Below are 17,745 nucleotides of genomic sequence, written 5' to 3'. Positions count from 1 at the left end.
GGGACCATTACTCTGCCACCACACCCCTCACTTTATATCCAGTCACTGTTTTGCAGGAGCACGTCCTGCGTGCCAGACACTTTCACACACTTCCAAGGAAGAAACCCCGGGAGAGTCAGGCCCCGTGTGAATTTTGGGGGCCCGGGGCCTTCTTTCATATGAAAAATTATTTAAAATTATATTTTCTGACTGTGTTAATACAAACATGAATATAACCAAAGTGGCTAAGTTCAATTTTTAATTTCTGGTTTTAAAGAGAAATTAAAACATGTCATGGGCCCCTAAGAGTGTTGTGGGCTCTCAGCACTACGGCCACTGTCCCCGATGAAGAAGGAGACCCAGGGGACCGGCAAAGGGACCACCCAGGGTTACATGGTCAGCAAGGGACAAAGCCAAGGTCATACCCAGGATGCCCCTGACTCCAACACACTGGTCACTTCACCAATCACCCAGCCACTCTGTTAGCATTCAGACAAGTCTTTGCAGAATCAGACTCACAGCCACAGGGACACTAGAGATTATTCAACCCGAAGCTCTTCTTTTATACATGGGGGTCCACATGCCCAGAGAGCAGGTACAGCCAGGTCAGAGACACAAGCAAGTCAGTGCTGCAGTCAGGACGAGGGCCTGGCCTCCTGACTGTCCATCAGGACTCTTCCCCCCATCTCTGTCTTTCACATGCCAACTCCTCTGACCTGAGAAGGCGCCCGGCTTCTCCCGACCCCACGCTCACACACTCATAGACACAGACTCTCACACACCTCGTCACCACACACACCATGCCAATACAAGTCTCGGCCACTGCTGTGTTGACTGTTCTCTCTAAGCTGCTAGGATTTACCCAATGCATTCATTTTACAGATGGGAAAACTGAGGCCAGAACAGGACGGGCCTGACCAAAGCCACTCAGCAGATGACCAAGAAAGCCAGCACTGTGTCCAGTCCAGGCCTCCAACTCCCAGGCCTGTGCTCTTGGCTCTGCTGGCACCTGGCCCGCAAGCGTCCTATGCATTGATCACAGATGGCAGGTGCCAGCCTGAGGGGCCTCCCGTGGCCCCGCCCAGTCCACAGAGGCAAAACAACACCACGTGACTGGAAAGTTCCGAAAGGACCATTTCCAAGTCCTCAGCGTCCAGAACTGGCACAGTCTCTGCCTCAAGCTGAGGCTCAGAGCGAGAAAAACCAGTTCCAGGAGGCCACCCCGGGTCTTCAGGCCACCTTCCTGCCCTTTAACTCTGCAGGAGGGAGGTCGTTGTCCTTGGGTGCCCAGGCTGGAGACACTGAACCAAGCCTGGAGGTCAGGGCTTGCACTGCAGAATAAGTGGCCAGCCCCGCCCCCATACCTCTGGCTTCCCCTCCACACTACTGATCTCCTCTGAGCCTCAATTTTCCCACCTAGGAACAATATTACTACAGGCAGACCTCATTTTATTGCATTTCCCAGATATTACATTTTTACAGATTGAAGGTTTGTGGCAACCCTGTGTCGGACAAGTCTATCAATGTCATTTTTCCAAAAGCATCTGCTCACTTCAGGTCTCTGAGTCACATTTTGGTAATTCTCGTAATATCTCAAACCCTCCACCAGCAAAAAGATTAGGACTCGCTGAAGGCTCCGATGATGGGTTAGCATTTTTTAGCAATAAAGTATTTTTAAATTAATGTATGTACATTGTGTTTTTAGACATAACACTATTGCACGCTTAATGGACTACAGTATCGTGTAAACATAACTTTATATGCGCTGGGAAACCAAAAATCCTCGTGGCTCACTGTACTGTGATATTTGCTTTATTGCGGTGGTCTGGAACTGAACCCGCAGAATCTCCGAGGTCTGCCTGTAGTACCTACCTTTCAGGGTTGTTGTTGTTCAGGATTAAATGAGTTGCTTAACACAAGGCATGGCACGTGGTAAGAGCAAAATCAATGTTACGATTTTCATTGCTAGACTTAATAAAACTAGAAGCAGTACATGAAGGGGCTCATGCTTGGGCTGGCTCCTGAAGGCCAAGACAAATTGTTGGTCTGGCAAAGGACTAGCACAGCCTCTTAGGGAAACGTTACAGGGGCAGAAGCCAAGGCCAGAGAGGAAGCAGAGGATTGTGGGGTCCCGACAAAGAGACCCTCACAATGACTTCTGGCACCACAGAGGGACCTCTGAGGCGGCCCCCAGAATGACAGAATCTCGGATTCCCCACCCACTGTCCTCTGCATGTTCCCACTGGTGGAACATACATTCAGGACCTTGCATCACAGGGGTCAAATTTCCAACTCTCCACCCATTTTACAGATGGGAAAACTGAGGCTCCAGGAACAGGAGTCACTTGCCCAAGAACACACACCTATTTCATGGCCATGCCGGGACCCAGACCCAGGGTGCCCTGACTTTTGAAGGAACTGGTTGACCACAGTATTTTGGAGATGACCAATCTCCAAATCACTCAGCTATCCTGGGGACAGTTTTCTAATCTTTCTTTCCTTTTTTTTTTTCATTTTCAAGCCTTATCTGACATCTAACTCAACACAACGGACTTGTCCCTCTAGCCCTGAGGACAGCTTGAAGAAAAAATGGATTGCTGAATTCCATTCCCCTGTGTCCACTCATGTCACCCCGACACTGTCCCCTGCTCCAACCACGATCACTTACTTCCGTCCCATTGGGGCTGCACGTCCTTACCTCAGAGCCTTGGCCCGACCTGTTCTCCCTCCCCCAGAGCCCTTCCTCTGCAATCTCTGTGAAGTTACAGCCCCTCCTTCCAGATGTATCACCTTCCAACCCTCCCTGATGGATCCTGGCCCAGTAGATATCAGCTCATGGCCCCTCAGTACTTACAAACAACTTAAAACTTGATCTGGACTGTATTCGTTTGCTCTTGTTAACATGGTAATTTATCTGTTCTCATTTATTCGTTTGTTTATTCAACAAAGATTTCCTGAATACCAGCTAAGAGCCAGACACTCCCCTCCAGTCATTTACCTGGGGAGTAAGGGGAAGGCAGCTACCAAGGGAGGAGTCAGAGGGGACCTGTTACAGTTGTGAGGTGCTGGTCGTCCCTGGGGATATACCGGGGCCCCTGCTTTAGTCTCAGATGCCTTCCCAGTTGGGAACCTTGCCAGGTAGGAAAGGGTCTCTCCCATCACGGCTGGTGCTCCCTGGAGATGAGGGCCCTGGAGGTTCCCAAACCATCTTGCATCCCCTACTGGGCAGCCTTGGGGTTCACTGGCCAGTGATCCCAGCTCTGCCATCTCGAGATGAAGGGCTTGGGCAGAGTCACTTCCTCTTGGGCCTCAGCTTCTCTTCTGTGAACAGCTCACTGGTTTGCTGTGGGATGGGGGAGTAGCCCATAAGCACATGGGGGGAGTGAGGACAGCTGCAGATGTGGGGTCCCTCAGCTGACCTTTCAGAGCTTAAAGCAGCCGCCCGGGAACATGGTTCCCCTTTAAGTGGATTTTGGAGCGTTGCCTCCTTTTATGCGATCTCTGACCTGCAGTATGAGAGGGTTGGACCGTGGGCCCTCCGAAGTCTGTTTCAGCTCTGATTGCCGGAAGCAAGCCTGCTGCCTAGAAACAGTACAAGTTGAGGCTCTGCCCTTTATGGTTTGTGCTTCATCTGTCCTCTCCCCGCCCCCCCCCCCCAGGCTCTCAGACAGCGATGGAAATGGAAACACAACACCTCTGAAGATGGAGAATAAAATAAGCAGTATTCACCCACCACCACCTAGAGGGATGTGAAGGAAAAACTTTTGGCAAACAGCCTCACCATCTCGCATCACGGAGCCCAGAGTACAGAGCTGGGACAGTCTTTAAATTATAGATCTTGGGAAATTAGAACTCAGAATACAGAAGAGAACCATGCTCCTGGGGAGTCGGGGGACAGAAAGAATGGGGTCCCACCTGGGGGATATGGGCAAGGAAACACAATTTAGGCTCTCCTCTCTCCAAATTGGAAACACCACCTCCCTCATTTTCTCCCAGCTCTTGGTGACTATTGATGGGGGGAATCCCACACCTTGTATTAATATTATTATTATTATTTTTAACATCTTTATTGGAGTATAATTGCTTTACAATGGTGTGTTAGTTTCTGCTGTATAACAAAGTGAATCAAAATTTACAAGCAGCACATGCAGGTCAATATCAAACAAAGAACCCAACCCAAAAATGGGCAGAAGACCTAAATAGACATTTCTCCAGAGAAGACATACAGAGTGCCAACAAACAAATGAAAGGATGCTCAACATCACTAATCAGAGAGAAATGCAAATCAAAACTACAATGAGGTATCACCTTGTATTATTTTTGAAACCTTCCTTGAAAGTTAATGAAAGGAAACCTCAACCAAAATTGGAGTCAGGAAGGACCGTAGAGGGAGCTCTCACGCTCTATCACTCGTGTGAATTACCCCAAACAGGAAGATGTCAGTTATCCCAACAGAAAAACATCAGTTACTGACTCCAACAGAAAGATATCAGTCACTGACCCCAATAGGAAGAGATGTGCCTTGCATTCCCAAAGTAGCCCAGCTACTTTATTGCCCCAGAGGGAGGAAGACTTCCTTCTCGCCCAGCAACAAGCCCAGCCAATAGAAAACTCCACAGCTCAGCCAATGAGAAGCTGTCTTCACCTCAACTTTTATTTTCCTCCAATGAACTCTCACTTTTCCTTGCTGATGACTTCCTTACCTTGTCCCCCGCTCCTTACTATAACAGCCTTCCATGTTGTGTAACTCCTCAGAGTATCTCCCTGTTTGCCAGATGAGATGCTTCCTGATTCATGAATTGCTTAATAAGGCCAATTGGAGCTTTGCGTTTACTCATAAATTTTGTTTTTTAACAGTTCCAGTCAAGGGAATTCCTTCCTTGGTTCTTATCTCAAGCTTTCTTGCTGTAAGTCCTGGAACTCATTTAGTCTCCCTGTCATTGCCACCCAGTTGGAGGCTAACTCTGGCTATGTCAACATCCCATATGTTTTCAAATGCTTAGAACCATTGCTACACACAGACCTCAGGGCTTTTGCACCCAGGGGGCCCTCTGCTTTGACTATCCTTTCCCTGCCTGGTCCACCTGTCGTACCCCTCATGACTCAGCTCTGAGAAGCCCCTCTCCCCAAAAGCCCTGGCTCTTGACACTGGCTCCTGCAACGAGCGAATCCTGAAATCTCAGTGGTTTAGCCCAGTACCACTTTATGGCCACAACCTCACATGTCCATCTGGGACATGTGGCCTCTGAGATCACCCCGGCAGGGGGTGTGAGGAGAGGCGGCTGCCCGCGGCTTCTTCGCTGCCTCCACCCGGAAGCCACTCGGGTCACTTCTGCTTGCTCTCTCTAGGCCATAACTCCATCAAATGCCCCCACCACTGCAGAGGGGGCTAGGAAGTGTAGTTTTCCTGTGTGCTCAGGAAGGGGAAACTGAACCGGGATTTGGTTGAACACATAGCCTAGTCTGCATGTATGGAAGAGGATTAAAAGAGAATGTGGGGTTCCTAGCCCAGTGGCTGACACATAGTAGGTGCTCAATGAAGCTGCCACTCATTCTCCATTTACTCCTGCATCCCCAGAACCAGCCCGGAATCTGGCCCCTAGCAGAGGTCGTGTGGATGCCCTGCACGGCTCCCCCTGCCCCAGCCCCTGGCCCCAGGCTACCCTGGCTGCTCTTCCCACAGCCTCCCCTCCCTCCTCTGGCCCTCTGCGGCTTGGCTGGGGCCGCTCTGTCCCCCTTCTGCACCTGGACAGCTGTCTCTTTTCAGAGCGTTGATTTGCAATTGTCCAGAGCAGCGCTAATGGGCCAGTAAGGCCCCTGGCTGCGTGGAGTTAGCTCCATTTAGAGGCTCAGGGCTGTGAAACACAAACCTGCCCTGCCTCTCTGGGGCCAGACCAGCTCTCTAGTCCCTGTGGACACAAGAGTCAGAGCCAGACTCAGGGCTGCAGCAGCTGCTCTCCTAGCAAGGGCTACCTTGGCTCTCTTCCACAGCCCCTTCTGCTGGCTTAGAGGAAAAACTGGGAGCCACAGTCACGCCCACCAGGCTCCCAGCTCCCTGGGACCCTACTCTCCACTGGTGATGGGCAGCAGAGAGTCTCAGCTTCTCCCCCTCCTGGTGGCCTGTTGAAAAGTACACAAGATGCAGGGGTCCGGGCTTCCCTGGTGGCCCAGTGGTTGAGAATCTGCCTGCCAATGCAGGGGACACAGGTTCGAGCCCTGGTCTGGGAAGATCCCACATGCCGCGGAGCAACTAGGCCCGTGAGCCACAATTACTGAGCCTGTGCGTCTGAAGCCTGTGCTCCATAACAAGAGAGGCCGCGATAGTGAGAGGCCCGCACACCGCGATGAAGAGTGGCCCCTGCTTGCCGCAACTAGAGAAAGCCCTCGCACAGAGACGAAGACCCAATACAGCCATAAATAAATAAATAAATAAATTTTGAAAAACATCCTAAGTAGAAACTTATAAAAAAAAAGATGCAGGGGCCCAAAGGGAGGGTGGTCCTCGATATACCACAAGGCAACTCATCCAATCACCATGACAACTTATATAAAAGCAGGTTTTATTGGCCCCATTTTACAAGTGAAGAAATTGAGCTCAGAGGTCACAAAGCAGTGTTTTCTAAACTGATCTGGCCAGAGAGCCATTTTTCTTCTTGGAGTAAACGCAAAGCACATACTTCAAAACGTGCCCCCCTAGGCTGGCCTATTTTTTACCCCAAAAGCCAGTTTGACACATCCTTCCAAAAGCTTAGCATGTACTTCCCCTAGCTCAGGGGTTCTTAACTAGGACTCCAAGAGTCTGGAGACTTCCAGAATTTGCATGTGAAATATTATGTGTATGTGTACTTTTCCAGCAAGGGTCTATAACTTCCAGTAGGTCCTCAGAGGGGCCTGGTCCCCAGAATGAGTCAAAAACTGCTGCCTTGGTTTGAGTTCCTATAAAGAAGGCCCAGTTTTGATCTGGGGTTTTGCAAAAGTGAACAGAACAGCAGAGATGTGGGAAAAAGCGCCAGGAATGGGAGAAGTGGCCTGTGCGACAACAGGAACAAGGGGACAGTAAACAGATGAGCTTGGCTGGAGCAGAATGGGTGTTTGGAAACAGTGAAAAATGATGTCGGGGCGTCGAAGGGACCTTGGAGAACAGGCTGAGGCATTTAGATTTGAGAGGGGAGGCCCCGGGGAGCCACAGGAACTCCTGAAGCCGGCAAGTGGCAACTCGGAACATGGGTTGCGGAAGAAGCAGGAGAGAGCAGAGGGGAGAGGTGAGCGACCAGGATGGGGCTCCGTGGACAGCCAGCTCCAGGGAGTGTGCTGCCCCTGGAAGGGCACGCAGGGCTGGTGACTGTCTGGAATATTGCAGGAGGAGGAGACGCGAGCCATGACATGAGGGAGACACAGCCTGGCTTCAGATCTAAAGGCGCCTGGTTTGAATCTCAGGGCTGCCATTTCCTAGCTGTGTGCTTTTAGGCAAATAACTTAACCTCTCAGCGTTTCTTCCTTGCAAGACAGGGATAACCATGCCTCCTTGGTGAGGTTGTGGAAATTCGCTTTAATGAGAAACTACCTCTGGAGCACTTAGCCCAGGACAAGGCACACAATCATTGTCAAATGATGGGTTCCAGTATGATCCATCAATTCATTTTATATACACTTATCAACCCCTCTGTACACCTGCACCAGGTGCCCTCCTAGGCATCCTACTGTGTTTTCTGACAATAACCCCATAGAGGGATGACATCATGCCCGTTTGAGAGATGGGAAAACAAAGGCACAGGGATTTTCAGTCAGAATCAGTAGTGATGTATATTAAGGTTGTTGTGGGAGCTCAGATGTCAAGGCGTCAGTGACAAAGGTGTCGCCTCTCTCTGACTCAGGGCAAGAGGAGACACATGCTCTTGATGATACGTAAGGTCATACAGCTGATTGGTTCTTGGGATTATGGGCGCGTTTATAGTGCTTCACATAGGGATCTGGTTAACAGGAGGATTCTGATTTTCTGAGGCTGGGGTAGGGCCTGAGATCCTGCATGCTGACAGGGGTTTCTAGAGAATGGCTTTGGGGTAAAACTGACTTGACCTTGAGCAAGAAACTAAGCCTCAGATTCCTCATCTGTGGAATGGGTCTTAACTCCCCTCTAGGTCTGTGTGAAGATGAAAGAAGATGGTGCCTGCAGCCTTGGCAGAGCACAGAGCCTGACACAGAGTGGGTACCCAGGAAATATTGGTTATGATCATCGTTATTACTACTATCACTCTTGGCTCTGAGCCCTCCGTGAAAACTCTGTCTGTGTGCGAGCACGGCTTATGCCACATACGCAAACCTCGCGATGCTCCCTTTGGTTCATTTCATCCCACCCCAGGAGTAAAAATCAGGATGCAATCTGCCGTTTCAAACAGCATCCATGAATCGTTTCACATTCAATTTCCCCATCAAATTCACAGGCACGTATCACATCCATTATTCCACTTCCTAATGGTCTGTGCAGAGGAAATCGTAAGTAGGACATTTCTTCACGCCCTTGGCATTCCCAGCTCTTTGAAATCCCCTCTCCAGGCCAGACCCCTTTTCTGGCTGCTACAGCATGCTTTGTCTTCTCCAAAATCCTGGCCTCACTCACCACTGGCCTCTGCTCCTCCCAGAACGTCAAGGAACTACAGTGACCTGTCTGTCCCCTTGGAGAGCAATGTTGGTCCTGCCTTGGGTTTCTGTGGAGGTGAACTTTGGCAGCAGGTAGCAGGTGGGCTGGGTGGATGCAGGGTTCAGGGTCAGAGAGGACAGTGGTTTCAGCCCCACCTGCGTACCACTCACAAGCTGCAGGGCCCTGGGCGAGATCACCATGACTCCTGGGAGCCTCAGTGCCCTCATCTATAAAATGGGGATGACCATGCCATCTGCACTGGGTGGCACAGTGAGAAGTGCCCGGTCAAGGGCTGTGCCCATAACAACCGTGACAGCTATTTGCTCAAGTCACGTGAATGGAAAATTTGACGAGATGCCCAGGAAGGGGTGAGCTTAGCACTCGGGGCTCAGCAGCAAATGGCATTCACCGTGGCACATCCACCAGGGTCCCTGTTTGGCCTTACCTTTGCAGGCTCAGAATCCCAGCTAAGGTGGCATCCCCGGTCCAGGAACTCTTGTGCCAGCATCACCCTAGACGGAGCAGAACAGGAGCCTGGGGGTTGGGGCGGAGCCAGTGGCGTGGGGGAATATTCGGCACTTTACCTCCTGGTGTAGCGTGGCCCTGCCCTAGCTGAGTGGTGCAGCACTGGAGGAGCCTGTGATACCAAGCATTGACTTCTAGTTCGTAAATGGTGGGGAGGACAGAGGGGGTGCTGGGGGAACGGCAGCCAGGCTGGTGGGCTTGGGGCGGTGGCTATTCACCAACCAGAATGGAAATAGGTCAACATTTAACAACCCGTGTGGATGCAGCCGTGCACATCAGCTGGGGGTGCAGCTCAGGGACGCTGAGGGTAAAAAAGCCCAACATATGTTAAGGAGAGCTTCTCGAGGAAAGACCTCTGGGTGAGTGTAGAGAACCACCATACCACCGTCAAATACTGAGTACCCTTCCGACAAGTGGCAACTTATCCTTGACCTAATCCTCCACCCCTAGACCGAGTCCGATGCCCTGTGTTCTAGTCCCAGCTGGACAGACAGCTAGGACTTAGTCTCCCCATCAGACAGGATCCATTTATTGATGACACTTCTGGATTTAAAAGTCCATGGTCTCCCTCAAGTGTGTATGTGTGCATGCGTGCGTGCACACATACATGTACATTCACACACATGTACATCTGTATACATGTGTGTACACATGCGTGTATGCATGGGTGTGTGCATTCATGTGCACACACATGCATATGTGTTCACATGCGTGTGTGTGTGTCTGTGTGTGCATGTCTGTGTATAAGGCCACACAACTCCCCGACTCCCTCTCTGACGTCTCCACCCACTCTCTGCACACACACCTCTCCTCCCAAAGTGCCCGCGCCCAGCTCTTCACCACCTCGGACCCTCCACTCAGGCCCTCACTTGTTGCACCCACCTGGAGTCCACCTCCACCTTGGAACACACAGACGCATCAGGCTGAGCAGACCGGAGGGGGCACCGGCACGATGGAATGCAGCGCTAATCGCTGGAAGATGCGTCCGTTTATTTGCATGGCTCGCATTTGTCTCTGTTTTTTCCACCCCCTGAGCCAGCCGAAGAGTTCTCAATTGATCCTGCCCGCACGGAGAGACCAGATTGGCAGCAGGCACGCACATCCACGGAAGCCCAATATAGACTTCCAATTATCTTTTAATTTTGCTCCTGTCTTCATTTGTTCATTTCACTTTTTCCAAATGGACTGGAGGAAAAAAAGCTGTAATTTATGGACTTTGAAGTCAGCTGGCAGGAGCGTCCTGCTCACATGCCGGGTGGGATTAGACTTCAGGGTAGAGCCCAAACTCACTCCCAACCATCCAGCGGGGGAGCCGGCAGCCTCTTAGAGACCCCAAAGTCCCTAGTCTCTCGCTTCTGGTCTTCTGACTCCCTGTAGTAACTATATCTTCTTGATATAGAACTTGGGCATCTGGGGCCCGCTGAGCTGACAGTGAGCTCCGAAGGCTAGCTGGTTCCTGGAGATGGCCAATGACTCACCTAGGAGTACACCTCTCATATGCAAATGAACCAGTCCAAATCCTTCCCCTGCCGCCTCCTTTATAGGCTCTCACAAGGCTCTTATACCTCAGGGCCAGTGGTCCCCTTCCCTAATCACTCCAGGACCAGAAATGAGACAAATAAAGACAGCCCCAGGGTCCCCTGAAATTATTCAAGCTAGCCACTTCTAAGCCTACCCTACCTTGCCCATCCTTTACCCTACCTTCCCATGAAAAACATAGTAAAGTCAATGCTTCCCACTTCCCCTCCTTCCTCTGCCTCCTGCTGACCCTGGTGCATCCTCATGTGGCCCTGTACAGCAGAGGGTAGGGGCTCCCCTAGGGAACTGTAACAAGCTACCTTTCCAAGAGCAGTCATCTCCTGATCTGTTGGCCTCCCCATACCTGAATAATAATAAAGCCTACATTTTATGACTATCTCACGTGGCCGTGGTCACTGGGGACCAGAATGGAGGGCAGACAGCAGGAAGCCTCCTTTACTGAAGGTCCCCTCTGCGCTCAGCTGTGTCACAGGTGTTACTTCCACCCTCCAACAAAGGAAGTGCTAAGCCAGGATTCATATCAGTGTCACCTGACCCTCCACCCTCATACGCACAGCCTGCACCCAGCCCCAAGATCCAGTCTGGAGGTCTCATGCATTGTCACAGCTCTCACGTCCCCCTATTCCTCACCCCTTGCTATTTCCCTCTTCTTGGCCCTCCCTGTTCTGCCTACCAAGTACCCTCTCCACTCTCGTGTCCTGGCCTGGCACAGGGACTCCTGCTTCCCTCTCCCCCAGACACACTCACCTACGAGCATCATCACACTTCACCACCTTCTTGCTAAGCATCTTCTTCCCCCAGAGTCAGCAGTCTCCACAGGTTCAGGCTCCATGGGTGTCTCTTAACCTAGGTCACTGCACAGGGCCTGGTACATGGTAAAATCAATCAATCAATCAGTCTCTGCCCCCGCTTTCTTTTATCAAAATATTCAATGCTAAACACCTCTTTCTGGAATCCTCTCCTGACCTCTCTTCTGATGCCCCTTGTTCCAGCCTCCCTGGCCATCGAATAGTCTGGTTGTACTTTGTCAATAAGCACCTGTTGACAAGTCACCTTTTTCATTTTTCCTTTGTGATACACTGTGACTTGACCGTATCGCAGGCATATGCTCCATCTTCCAGATCTGGATGTAAGTCCTTCCCCAGGGCTGGGGCTGGGTCTTCTGCTCCCAGTGGCCCTTTCACTTTCTCCTGGCCACCCAGGGGCCTGGTTTGGCCACATCCAATACCCAGGGGTACAGTTCCAAATGGAAAGAGTGGTTGTCTGACTCAAAGCCTTTAAGCTGTAGCTATAGGGAGGGTGCTCCAGGACACATGGAGCCTTTCTTGGGTGGGAAGCAGCCCATGAAAGGGGCTGAGACACTGCTCCCTTGGTGACATCTGAGAGGACAATGCCAGGTCACAGCACTCAGGAGGGCATGCCACAAGTCTCCCTCTCTGAGGGTATGGGAGGCCCAAAGCTGCCCTTACTGCTGAAATGGTAGCTTGGCCCCGGGAGGGGGGCGGTCCACATCAGTCCCCAAAGCCCTGATTTCACCACTGGACAAATCATTTTTTTTCCCCTTTATAGCTCATCCTCTCCTTCCCAGAGGAAGATAAATGGACCTTGCAGTTAGAGACACCTGGTTATAAATCAAGACTCTGCCACTGACAACCTCCGTCGACACTGGTGCATCCCTCTACGCCTCGGTTTCCTCACCTGTAAAATGAGGGCGATGACAATACCCACCTTCCTGGATGACTGGGAAGGTGAGATTATTTCACTCATACAAAGTACCCAGGATCCATTCCCCTTTCCCCGCCACTCTCCTGGATGGTCTAGGGGGCAACTGCTCACCCACCACCCAGGGGTGAAGAGGAATTCTTAGCAGACAAGTAAAAACACTGACTTACTTTCCATTCCTCTACCCACTGGAATCTCCTGAGATGATTATTAAAAATGCGGATTTCCTGGAAGCCATCCCAAACCTACTGAATCATAAAATCTGGGGGCAGAGCTTGGAAATCTGCACGTCTAACGATAATTGTAAATCACTATTGTGACCGTGATGAAAAACGAGAAAACCCTGCTGCGCGTCACCAGCAAGACAGGCAGAGAACGCCTGACTACCGGGGCAGTGTTACCTGTTGGGTGAATTCAAGTCTGTAAAATTCAGGAGTCTGGAAACAAAAGATAGAAATCCCTTTACAGGCAAATTGACATAACATTGGAGCTGCCGTAAAGTGGGGATGACAATTGTATCCCTCCCAAACGGGACAGTGAACAGTAGATGAGATGCATCCTGAGTGTCCACCCCCATTCTCCCCGCAGAAAGGCACAAATATGTTGGCTTTTGTCCCAATTTGCCTCCGGCCGCAGAGTTGAACTTACTTGGAGACTTAGAATCCAGCAGAGCAGTGTGTACTTTGAGCAGCAGCCCGTGTGATGAAAGATAAAAGAGGCACATAGAAGAACAACAGAACAAGAAGGAAATGATGATGCCGGAAGGAGGGAGGCACCAGGAAGGAGGCACAGGAGGCAGCCTTTGACCTGGCTCAGATGGCTGGAGGAATGTGGACCAGCAAAGACAGGGGAAGGCAGCCTGAGCTCCAGCCCAGAGCCAGGTAGGCACAGCAGCGATCAGGGGATGATTTTGGAAGGTAAACTAAGGCTGGAGTGTAGAGGGTTGTGAACAACATCATAAGGAATCAGGATTTTCTCCTCAAGTCAAGGTTTCAGAGACATATTCCTCTGAAAACTCTGTATTTCAGAGTTTTTTTTTTTTTTTTTTTTTTTGCGGTACGCGGGCCTCTCACTGTTGTGGCCTCTCCCGTTGCGGAGCACAGGCTCCGGACACGCAGGCTCAGTGGCCGTGGCTCATGGGCCCAGCCGCTCCGCGGCATGTGAGATCTTCCCGGACTGGGGCACGAATCCACGTCCCCTGCATCGGCAGACGGACTCTCAACCACTGCGCCACCAGAGAAGCCCTCAGAGTGGTTTTTATTCTCATATTTAAAAGTTAAATGCCAACATTTAGAAATCGAGAGTGATGGCATCACCACCTAGACTCTAAGTGACTCTGAAACAGTGGGACCAGGGGGTGCTGGGACCGCCCACCTGGCACCATCAGCCCCCATAGGTAGCATGAGGCTGAAACCCCTGCCCTGGCATTTGGGGACCCCAAAAAGACCTCAGTCTGGGGAGGGGCAGAATTACACCTGCGCTTCCAAAGGTCCAACTGATGACAATTATGGGAGTCATCAGCCCTACGGCCTTTACACACATTAACCCATTTTGTTCTCACCACAACCTTATGAGATGCTGTTACCCCCATTTTTCAGATGAAGAAACTGAGGCACAGAGAGGTGAAATCACTTGCCTAAGGTCACACTGCTGGTACGTAGCAGAGCTGTGTGGCCTGGATCCAAAACCCACAGCGCCGGTGAGATGAGCGGCGGGTGAGTCTCCCTTGGCCTCTCACCATATGAGGTTGTCTGGTTCAGAGGGTGAGGTTGTGGCCCATGTCTGTCCCCGATCTAGGTACTAATGCCATGTGTTTTCCCCAACTCCTCACAGGAAGGCCGGTTTTCTTAGTCAACTTATCAGGCAGGGAAGGAGGGCAGAGTCACGCAGGAGCCAGTTCAGGTGGTTTGGCCACAGTCCCCAGCTCAGCCTCACCTGCTGCTGACTGCGCACCCCACCCCCAACCAAGGTCAACAGGAAGAAAACAGACCCAGGAGGTTCTCCTGGCATGCCTTCCGTGGCTCCACCTGCCCCACAAGTCACCACACCCAACCCTCCCAGCCCAGCGGATTTGCAAAAGAGAAAACAAAACACACACACAAATAATCGCCAACCCCGTGCCTTTCCTGGCATCCGGTGACTGTTTGGTCAAGAGCTCCCTCCCTCTCTGGGTACCCGCTGGACACTCTTAACCCTCTCCAGCTGCCGCCGGCTCGGGTGGCTGATCACAGGCTCAGCCCCCCGGCAGGGGCCTCCCACTCCCAGGGAAAGCAGCGAAGGATCCAAGGGGGCCGGCAGCCGAAATCTGCCAGCCCTGAGCCCCACCGGCCACCCTCTGCCAGCTCAAAGTCACCTTTGCCACAACTCCTCCGCTGGGCAGCCGGTCAGAGCCAGCCCAAGGCCCCGTCCCTCTCAGCTCGGCAGGAACCAGGAACCACTCCCCACTGGGCAATCATTAATCAGATTCTTGACATTCCTCTGCCCCAGGTCGGCTTGGGAACATGCTCCCCACAGGAGAGGGAGCAGAGGCCCAGGGCTGCCATCTGGACATGCAGCTGGCGGGCAAGGTGGTGCTGTCTGCCGCTGCCCTGCTCCTGGCGACCGCAGCCTACAGGCTGTACAAGCCAAGGCCTGCCCAGGCCCCCCTGGGGGGTGGGAACGCCAAGGCTGAGGCCAAGGACGAGGCAGAGGGCTCCAGGCAGCCTGCCATCCAGGAGGCTGTTTCCGGGGCGCCACAGTGGGGCCTGAGACGCCGGAGGGGAAGCAAGGGGGCCGGAGTATCGCTGGGCTGCAGCTGGGAGAATCCGGAGGGTCCAGGAGTCCTGGCGACAGGAGCACCTCCTGCAGACTCAGAAGCCCAAGCGACTGGGAAACCCGAGAGGAAATGTGCTGGTGAGGAACAGGGTGGGCAGTGCACGGACTCTGGCCTGGCACCTCCTCGGGGCAGTGGCCAGGAAGCCGGAACAGCTGCTGGCGGTAAGCTGCCCTGTCGCGCCCATTGGTGCAGTGAACCCCAAAGCTCCCTAACTGGCCTCGCTGCAGCGGACGGCAGCGGTGTGAGCGGTGAGCTTGCCCCATGGCGGGACAGCAGATCCCAGGAGCACCTGGGGGCCGGGGAGCAGGAATCCTCCGACCGGTGCGGGGCGGCCCACACAGAAGGCAGGAGTGACATGAACAAGAGCTGGGTCTTTACGCGTGTGACAGGGGTCCACAGGGAAGAGGCTGGGGCCCTCCGGGCTGCCTCGGACATGGGCCTGGCCCTGCGTCAGCAGGAGGGAGCCACCGAGGCCTCCTATACCTTCTTGTCTGTGGCCCGGGTTCGAGTGGAGGAGAATTTCATACCGGAGAAGATGGAGGGGGCCAGGCCCAGGCTGAAGCGCAAGGTGTACGACTACTGTGTTGAATCCACCCGTCAGGCCACCTCCAGGGACAGGCTGGCCCCCAGAACAGCAGCCCTGGCGGAGGCTCCACCCCCTGTGTCAGGGCCAGGCCCCCTGGGAGTGGGGGCAGCCTCGGGAGGCCAGGCCGATGACACAGTAGGTGGAGTGGGGACAGCCGCCCCCCCTGAGCCTGTGCTGTCACCCTCCGCACAAGGCTTCAGCAGGAAGCAGAGCCTCCTTCAGATCGTGGAGAACCCGGAGCTCCAGCTGCAGCTCGAAGGCTTTGGGGACCCTGCTCCATCGTGCCCAGACCAGAGCGCCCTGCCCACCAGCCCCATATCCCAGGGTTCTCTTGGGTCCAGCTCAGCTGGAAGCAGCGGGAAGCCCCACCTGCACTCTGTGGCTGGGGCCAATTTCTTTCACCTCCCACTCAGCCCTGGATCAGCCCCAGGTGCCCACCTGGATCTGGGCAATTGTTATGAGGTGCTGGCCTTTGCCAAGAAGCAGAGCCTGGAGGCCCTGAAGGAAGCCGCCTACAAGGTGATGAGTGACAACTACCTCCAGGTCCTGCGCAGCCCAGACATCTATGGGTGCCTGAGTGGGGCAGAGCGGGAGCTGATCCTCCAGAGACGGCTCCGGGGCCGCAAGCACCTGGTGGTGGCCGACATGTGCCCCCAGGAAGACTCCAGCCGCCTCTGCTGCTATGACGACGAGCGGGATGTCTGGCACCCGCTGGCCCGTCTGCCCCCTGAGGCTGTGTCCCGGGGCTGTGCCGTCTGTAGCCTCTTCAATTATCTCTTCATCGTGTCCGGTTGCCAGGGGTTTGGGCACCAGCCCTCCAACCGTGTCTTCTGCTACAACCCGCTGACGGGCATCTGGAGTGAGGTGTGCCCTCTGAACCAGGCCCGCCCTCACTGCCAGCTGGTGGCCCTGGATGGACACCTGTACGCCATCGGGGGTGAGTGTCTGAACACGGTGGAATGCTACGACCCTCGCCTGGACCGCTGGACCTTTTCCCCGCCGCTCCCCAGTGACACCTTTGCCCTGGCGCACACAGCCGCGGCGTGCGCCGGAGAGATCTTCGTCACCGGCGGCTCCCTGCGTTACCTGCTGCTCCGATTCTCCACCCAGGAGCAGCGCTGGCGGGCCGGCCCCACTGGGGGCGGCAAGGACCGCACGGCCCAGATGGTGGCGGTCAAAGGCTTTCTCTATCGCTTTGACCTCAACCGCAGCCTGGGCATCAGCGTGTACCGCTGCAGCACCAGCACCCGCCTCTGGTACGAGTGCGCCACATATCGGACCCCTTACCCAGACACCTTCCAGTGTGCCGTGGTGGACGACCTCATCTACTGTGTGGGGCGCCAGCGTACCCTCTGCTTCCTGGCCGACTACGTCTCACCCAGGTTTGTGCCCGAGGAGCTACAGAGCTTCCCCTCCCCGCAGGGCACCCTCCTGCCCACCGTCCTGACCTTGCCCGGCCCTGATGTGCCCCAGACCAGGGTCTAGTGGCCCCTCTGCTGGGCCCCTTCTGCAAAACTAGAGGCAAAAACATCCCCTACCCATCCTCCATGGACCATTTCTGGGAGATCAGGTGGCCTGGGAATCTGGCCAGCAGGAGGTGAATTCCAGTCCTTTCTCCTCCACTGGATGGACTTCTTAGCTGCATCTTTGCCCCCGTTGGGCTGCAGAAGCCCAGTGTGGAAATGGAACTCGGGACTGGTGCTCTGAGGCCCAGGATGCCCATGTCCGCAGGGATGGCCATCACCTTGCTTGAGCTCTGAATGGGGGGCAGGTACCAGGACCCCAGCCAAGTTCAGGGGCACAGCCTTATCCCAGTCCTGGTTCCGAGGGCCAGTTGACCCCCAATGACCCCTCAAGCTGACCCTGCTGGTTCTGGGCTAGACCTCCATAAGCCGCCAGGACCTCTTCCTAAACATTGGCCACTGAGCCCCAACCTCCAAG

General features: G+C 53.6%; 1 protein-coding gene across 1 annotated transcript; it reads left to right on the top strand.

Annotated features, from left to right (window-relative positions):
* The first annotated feature begins 14,904 nt into the window (after positions 1-14,904).
* Positions 14,905-17,289, top strand: KLHDC7A (kelch domain containing 7A). Its single transcript, XM_060289245.1, has one exon. It carries the CDS (start codon positions 14,905-14,907, stop codon positions 17,287-17,289), a length of 2,385 nt encoding a protein of 794 aa, XP_060145228.1.
* Positions 17,290-17,745: the final 456 nt, after the last annotated feature.

The sequence above is a fragment of the Globicephala melas genome, chromosome 1, assembly GCF_963455315.2.
Source record: "Globicephala melas chromosome 1, mGloMel1.2, whole genome shotgun sequence".
In the NCBI taxonomy this organism is placed as follows: domain Eukaryota; kingdom Metazoa; phylum Chordata; class Mammalia; order Artiodactyla; family Delphinidae; genus Globicephala; species Globicephala melas.
This window is presented reverse-complemented; position numbering and strand designations above follow the sequence as displayed.

Bases quoted from the DNA above. Each gene is read 5' to 3' on its own strand.
- KLHDC7A (XM_060289245.1), top strand. From the start codon at position 14,905: ATGCTCCCCACAGGAGAGGGAGCAGAGGCCCAGGGCTGCCATCTGGAC.